General features: G+C 46.5%; 1 protein-coding gene across 1 annotated transcript in view; it reads right to left on the reverse strand.

Annotated features, from left to right (window-relative positions):
- Positions 1–4,646, reverse strand: part of ADAMTS5 (ADAM metallopeptidase with thrombospondin type 1 motif 5) — a 57,352-nt gene extending 52,706 nt beyond the window's left edge. Inside the window, exons 1-2 of the mRNA XM_077118785.1 lie at positions 4,325–4,646; positions 2,154–4,007 (exon numbers count right to left, since the gene is read on the reverse strand). Coding sequence (XP_076974900.1) covers positions 2,154–3,257 — 1,104 coding nt within the window. The 5' untranslated portion in view covers positions 3,258–4,007; positions 4,325–4,646. The remainder of the gene's footprint in view (positions 1–2,153; positions 4,008–4,324) is intronic.
- Positions 4,647–7,693: the final 3,047 nt, after the last annotated feature.

Genomic DNA, 7,693 nt, shown 5'->3' on the forward strand with positions numbered 1-7,693 from the left:
TCTGCTTGGCAAAGAGGAAAGGAAGGAGTAGTCTAAAATATTTTCCAGGTGTAGACTTGTTTGAAGAATGTATATTACAGTTCTTATTAAGAAAGACAATTTATTTCTCTCTTGCTTTTATCAATTTAAAATATGCTAAAATATTTCAGAGCTTAGAAAACAGAAAATATTAACTACTGAAAAAAAATCCAGAAAAAAAGCTAGAGACAGATCATTCAGAACCACTGACTAGTTTCCTTTATTCTGGGAAGCAATTAGGAAAATACAGACAGGAAGGCAGAAGTAAAGGGCTTTCTCTTCTAATTCATATTTATTTTATAATTATGCAATATAATTATATTGCAATATGCCTTTGTATTCAAATATGAAAGGAAATCTTAAAATGACTATTTGGAGCAGTATGCCAACAAAAGTATGTTTTTCCTCTTCTTTTTAAAGAGCCACCTTCCATTAAACTCTCCTAAGCATCCTTCTTGGCGGGCAGCCTCTTGTGATGCAGCAAAGCAAGGAAACCTAGGCATGGAAAGTTGCTTTTAAAAAAAAAAGACTTAGAAACCAATTAAGAAAGGAAGTTTTACAGGAGAATCTCATTTCACAAGGAAGGCTAGAAAACGAATGTTCTACCACTTCAAAGACTAACATCATGCAGCAAAATTAAAGGATTTTTTTTCCAGAAGATCACTTAATTACAGGAAGGATTTTCCATTGTGTGCAGTGTTACACACTGCCTGCTTCTCCCTAAACTGCTGCCCTCTGCTGTCTTTGTTTACATGCGGTTTACATTTATGTCTACTCCATGAACCACAAGTGTTTCTCCACTCCAAATTTATCAACACTTTTCCTTCATACCAGGGGTGCTGTGGTAAAAATAGAATAAATAGGTAGTGGAGCGGTGTGATTCAGAACTCTCCTGCAATCCATCATTCATTTCCTATCCTTGCTCTGTTTGCTCCATTTTGTACCATGATTTTGCATAATATTTCCAAGTTTTTTTCATCTTTCCTGGATGGGTCTCAAACACTTAAAGAGTGAGCTTTAAAAGTTGACTCTTACCAGGCATTTGAGAGACATGGCTTAAAAATGCTCTTCAGAGTAGAGTTGTGAAGTCTGAAGCTCAGAATTATGATCAAGACAGGCTCAAAAGCAATCGAGACTTTGTGCCCAACTGTCACACTTGTGTGGTAGTGGTGGTCTAATGAATGTGTCAGTAGATACCGTGCTCCTTCCAGGGCATCGGGGCCTAGAAAGATGAATTTCTCTCCCTGTTAACATTTCTGAAAGAAGGGGAAATCCTGGGAAACCATTCCTTCCTCATGTGTTGACTCTATGCCTGTAATTCACCCACCCTGGGGCTTCAGAAACATATTAATCCAAAGCCAAATATGCACGCTGGACGTGAACTTTCAGTGACAGCTGAGGAGAAAGTCTGCAGTGCACTGGTCGACTGGGTAAAAGGAAAGGAGGTGCTAAAAATCCTCTCAAGTTTTTCCCATCAGCTGATTGGGTTTCTGCATCTCTTTGGCCTCTCACATTCATTCCTTCACAGGAATGGAGATGCCGCCAAGAAACATATGTTAGAACCCCATTAGGAAGCCAAATTGAGAAACAAGGCCTTTTGAGAGTAGTTCCTCTACTTGTGTCAACAGAGGGTGTCCTAAGTAAGAAGATATGGACATTTTACAAAGGAAGATCATGGGATAAATGTGACTACATTGGGTGGAACCATCAAGTCCTTTCTAATAGGTTGGACCAGTTATACTTTGGGCTACATTGCAAAGTAGCAGACCCATAAATCCACACACAATCCTGCTTTTCCCCTCTACCCACTGAACTGTGTATATCTGTCCAAGCTTTCTAGTTTCTTCTTTTCATGTTTATGCACCTATGCTACCGTATCTCAGACTGGCTGACACCCTGTCTGACTGGCCGATGATGGAATGTCTAAGTAGCTCTGGTCATTTAAGGTGGGAACTGCTGCTGCGGCTACCCTGAATTCAGGGGCAGAGTTGGAGGCAAGCTGGGTTTCCGGGAAGAAATGTTATGCAAATGTTTAGTGACAGGAGGTTTGTGGGTGAAGCCAAGAAGACTGTAAGACTACTTCTCTGACCTGCTTCCTTACCAATGCTGAGACCACCCACCCAGGCTGAACCTACCTCCCGCGTAAACAGGATGGCTGCATCATAATGCTCCTCGTGGTCGTCCCCCAGCTGGTTGTGCTGGTGCTGCCACTTGCAGAAGTTTTTGAGAGTGGTAGCTGCGTTCTTGCTCACCTCCAAGCTCTTGTCCTTGTCGCCCAGCATGACCACCTTCACCACGGCCAGGCGGATATGATTCTCGATGCTGGCATGGCTGTATAGCCGGTTGGCTATAGAGGCCAGGGTCAGCAGGTAATGCTGCAGACCCCTTCCGTACATCCGCGCCATGGACGCGTCCGCCACCAGGAGCAGCTCCACCTGGCGGGCCCGGGAGATGGAGCGGCGCCGCCGCCTCCACCACGTCTGTGGTCCAGGGGCCCCAGCTGGCGAGGGCACAGACTGGTCGGCGAGCGACGGAGGCAGCGCACCACGCCATTCCGGGCTGTCGTGCGCTGGAAGACGCTGGCGCGGACCGGGCGGGGAAGCTGGGGTCTCGCAGCTGGCGCGCGGCGGCAGGGCCTCGAAGCTGAAGCCCTCGCGGGTGTAGACGTGGAGGATTCGCGAGGACTCGTCCCCGTACACGCGCTCGGCCTCTGCCTCTGCCCAGGGTCCGCGCAGGAGCGGCTTCAGGGTGTAGCGCGCGTGTCTGACCGCAAAGAAGCCGTCGAGACCCCCGCACAGGTCAAAAACTGCCAGCGAGCGGGGGCTGCCGTCCACCGTTCCTCGGTAGAAGCAGTGGCCTCGGTGGCGTCGGGGCGCGCTCGGCCCGCCTCCTGCGGGCACGAGGCCAGCTGCGCCCACCGAACCATCCCCCTCCAGGTCCAGGAGGAACCTCCGGCCACCCGCGTAGACGAGGTAGCCCACCTTGCCGCCGCCCGAGTAGAGCTGGTCGATGTTTTGCACGAGCCCGCTGCTCCTACGCCGGGATACCGGGGGGTGCGGATGGCCGGGAGACTCGGCCAGCTCCTGCTCCACCTCCCCTTGCCGCCGGTGGGGCTGGGCGGCAGCTTCAGCGGCCCGAGGCTGCTCGGCTTTATCCTGGGCAGGTGCCGCGGCGGGGCCGGCCGCGGCCAGGGACAGGCGGAGCGCGCACAGCAGCAGGGACGCCCACCCGAGCAGCATAGTGCGCTGCCCGCGGGGAGGGGCTGCGGGACCGGGACTTGATGGGTATTTGTTATTCGCTAAGGAAGTTACCGGGGCGGGGGAGGGGGGCACACACACACTTGCTAGCAAGGTTGAGTCAAGTGTCGGAGGAAGGGCGATTCGGCAGTAGCGCCAGCCTATCCCGGCCGCGGTGCCAGCGTGCGAACTTTTCTTTGTTGGTTTGGAAAAAATGTTTGGATTCGTGCCCCGGAAAGAGGTTAGAAAAGAAAAGAAAAGGGAAGAAAAAAAAAAAAAAAAAGCCGGCAGTGGAGATTCAGCAAATACGGGCCAGGTGGAAAAAATAAGCTAAGACTCCAACTCCGACCCCCAGTGCACCCACTATCGCTGCACCAAGAAAAGTAAGAAAGGTGCCGCACACTGGCCGGACAAGCGGTGCGCGCTGCCTCCCGCCCCTCGCTCCTCTGGACCAGCCGGCGGCAGGGGTTTCAAGCTCCAGGGCCCACTTCCTTTCTTATTTTGTGGGTTTCTTTGGCTCTGCTGAAACCAGTAGGAAAGGAAGAAAGAAGGGGGAAAAAGTCATAAAAATTAAAACAAAAATGCCGGGGGCGGCCTGCGGCGAGCCGGTGAAGCGGTGCGGCTGTGTTCCTTTGGATGCGGTGTCTTCCTGCTCGCGGTCATCCCCAGTCGGCTGCTGCGAGCGCGGAGAGCAGCGCGAGCGCTGTGAAGATGCGAGGAGGTGGAACAATGAATTTATAGCGGCATGCCATCCTGCAATGGCAATTTCAACAATTCGTCACTGCACGCTGCCTCTTAAAGGGAGAGCTTCCCCCACCACTCCCACCCTAACCCTTCCGCGCCTAATCAGATGGGGGAGGGAGGGGGGTTGATCGAGGAAAGTGAGACCGGGAAGGAGGAAGGGACCCGGCGAGGTGGAAGGAGGGACGAGGGCGGGAGCAAGGGCGAGGGGGGAAAAAAGTATTTTGGTAAGAAAAACAGAAGACTTCCTTGGCCTCATTTAAAGCCACAGCGGCCCCGGGTCGGGATGATATTTCACAACCAATCGGGGTTGGCTAACCTCGGCTTACCTCATCTCCTGAACTGGTGTTTTGGTGTGTTCTTAAAGTTATTGAGACATTTCAAGTCTCTCCCTGCCTTCTCTCCTGCTTTTCTTTCTCTCGGTAGGAAGTTCCCGTCGCGTGTTTTTCCCTCTGCACGACCGTGAGCTCTGCCCCCGCAGACCTTGGCACTGCATCCACCAGGATGGGCTTTCAGCTTTCCCTGTGGCCCCCGCGCCCCCGCGCTCCTTTAGCCTCGTCCGCGCTGTCTGGGTCCGAGGTTTCCTCCCTCTCCATTCCCCGACCTCTTCGAGCTCGGACGCTCGTCGGATTCTGGCTCCGGGTGACTAACTTCTCCCGGCCACCAGCAGAGGGGCCGGGCCACCGGAGAGCCGCAGGCGCTTCCTGGCGCGTCCCTGCTCCCGGAGCGCTGCGGTGCGCCAGGCCAGGGCGGCCGGAGGCCTGGGAACTCCGCGCCTTTGTGTGCAACCGGCGGACTCCCACTGTCGCCGGCGAGCCTTTTCGCCAGTGCCCACAGTCAGTCACCTAATCCCGGCTGACTGGAACGCCCTTGGCTTCAAAAGGGCAAGGGTTGAAAGAGTTAATACTTGAAGGGACTTGCGCTTATTTTTTTTCCCCAAAAGATTACAAAAATCGGTGCCACACTGTCTCTTCTTCCTTCTGCTTAAGTGACCTATAAATGCATATATTTCTCCTATTATAACCACTTACTGCTCTAGGCTGTAACTTATTGTCATCAAAAATTCCTTTTAAGAGGAAAAAAAATACATTGGGCGAGGGGTTGTTTATTCATAATGGGTTGGCATTGTCACTGCTACTCAGTTTCTGCCTCCTCTTTTGAGTTTTCTCAAATTATCATCATTAACAAGGAAAAAGGAAAACAACTGGACGTTCTAATTACTAGTGGTTAAAAGGTCCACCCTGAGGGCAAGAGCGCCTCTCACCTGCATCATTATTATGGGGAGGTGAGGAACGCACCAATGAATGAATGCAGTGTAATTAGCCCGTATCTGTCCTTTCACAGTTGTCTAATTTATATTGGTGCTGGGATTAGCTGGGGGTGGGGCTCACTGGCTACCAAACTATTGATAATTTTCCCAGATCATTTTTTTAAGGGAAACTGATCTGTTTTTTCAGGATGCGAATCTGGAGGGTTCTTGGACTGTTTTGACATCTTCCAGTGGGACTAAAACTCTGGAAGGAATCCCAGAATTGCCCAACAAGGATGCCCACTGCCCTGTGTCGGGAGCACCTTCTGGAGTTGTATGGGAGGCAGAGTGAATTTGTGGCCTGCTGTACTTACTGTTTTTGCTTACAAATTAAGTGATCACTGGGGTTCACAGAACACCTGACAGCTCCTGGTGGCTTCTGAAATACCACAAGTCTCAGAAGACGTTGCCGTTCAATTCCACAACTTCTCAGTCTCTCAGTGGTCCCTTGCCGAAGGCCAACACTAAGAGTTGACTATTATTAAGAGGAACCAGGGAGGTTACAGGTCAGCATATAGAGGAAAAGATCCTAGGTTCCAGCTGTGACCGCCATCCTCCCAACTGTCTACAAGCCTTATACTGGCCATTCTCCTTCCATTGGTCTTTGCTTTGAACCTCTAGATAGCTGGCATTATTTTGTGTTAGTTCCAGTAAGAAATAGTACAGTATTTTGCACTAAATACCACCTAGAAAACAACCCTGATTCAGTAAATGTAGGCATTTCATCATTGTTGCTCTCAAAGGATCATTTTGATAAACAGGCATTTGGGGTTACTGTGGTTTAAATGTATTTAATGCAGTTCCTTGCATTCATGGATGTTCTTATTTAACATTTAAGGAAATTCAACTAGATCTTTTTCATAATGAAGTCTTTTCTCCTCTTTCAAAAATGTTGAACTTATCACATGGATCATGCCTTTGAATTTTATGTCTTTAAGTTTAATTACATATTGACATTTGCACTCAGATTATACAAATGTTTAGAAGTATGTTGAAGAAGAGACTAGAAACTGATGAAGTCCCAATAATGGCTACCATGTAGTAAATATTTCTTACAGCCACATATTCACAAGGAAAGTAACTAATAAACCTTATAAATTTAATGAGAGCAAATTCTTATGTTTACATATTTAATAGTAATATATAAATATATTAATATATGACATTGTTAATATATTAATATAATATTAATTACAATGCATTAATATATATTATATATATTAGTATTTATACAATTTATAGCATTGTGTAATACTATAAATTAGTAAATATAAACTTTGTTTACTAGTTTATATATTTATAATATAAACATAATATATTTATAATTTATAAATTTTATTTATGCATTCATATATTCAGAATTTCTAGTTGGCTATAATTTTTTTTCTTTGAAAGTAACTTGGACACTTTAGAAAGTTTGCTAAAATTTTTGAAATATTATTCTAGTGAATTAGGATGAGCTGCTATGATCCAAAAAATTAATATTGTTCAGTCTAAGGAAGTAATTTGCACTGTAGAAAGTAGCCAAAGTTTGAATTTTATTTTGTTTTTAGAGTAGAAATATAAATACATTAACAGTCATATTTAGGTAGACCAACAGCTACTTTATTCTTTCATTATTCCAAACCCAATTTTATTTGTACATATTTAATGAGAAATGTCCATAAAATTTATAGAATGTGATACAAATACAACTGATATGCAATTTTGCATTTCCCCAAATTAAGAAAGCCTCTCTATTCTTAGAATGTTACAGTTTGAAGTAACATTGGCGGTCATCTAAGTTGACTTCCTCCTCATCAAAAATGAGAAACTGAGGCCTGATGTCCAAAGTCAATTGCCTGAAGTTTTAAAGTCCACTTGTGGCCAGGTCTCCTAAAACCTCCTGACTCTTATTTGGTGCTCAATCTGTAACAACTCATACAATCTATGCAACTGAATAAAGCTCCTTGGAGGGACTGCCACAAACTGCAATATCAGGCTCTGTGGGGACATAGAAAGATGAATAAGCCATCATTAACATTCTCAAAGAGCTCAGAATTCTCAAAGCATTCGGAGATAGAGCCAGTTGTACCAACAGATTCTTGGAATACAAGCTGGAAAATATGGAGGGGAAATAGAGCAAAGGAATAAGTCCTGCAGGTGTTCCGAGCTATGTCTTTCCAGTACAACTTCATTCCATAGGATTTTTTGGCCTTGTAAATAATGTTTTCTCAAATTTCCATTTGCTAAAGTGTCATTTCCCTTTTCCTTCCAAATCTATGATTTTAATCGTAAAGAGTGGGGAAAAATCTGACATTAAAATATTTCCCGCCAGCCAAACACCTGCTCCTTACCTCCCATGCAGGAGAATCACAGTCTTCCACTTCTGTGTAATAGCTTTCTTTCC

The sequence above is a fragment of the Tamandua tetradactyla genome, chromosome 10 (genome assembly GCF_023851605.1).
Source record: "Tamandua tetradactyla isolate mTamTet1 chromosome 10, mTamTet1.pri, whole genome shotgun sequence".
NCBI classification, from domain to species: domain Eukaryota; kingdom Metazoa; phylum Chordata; class Mammalia; order Pilosa; family Myrmecophagidae; genus Tamandua; species Tamandua tetradactyla.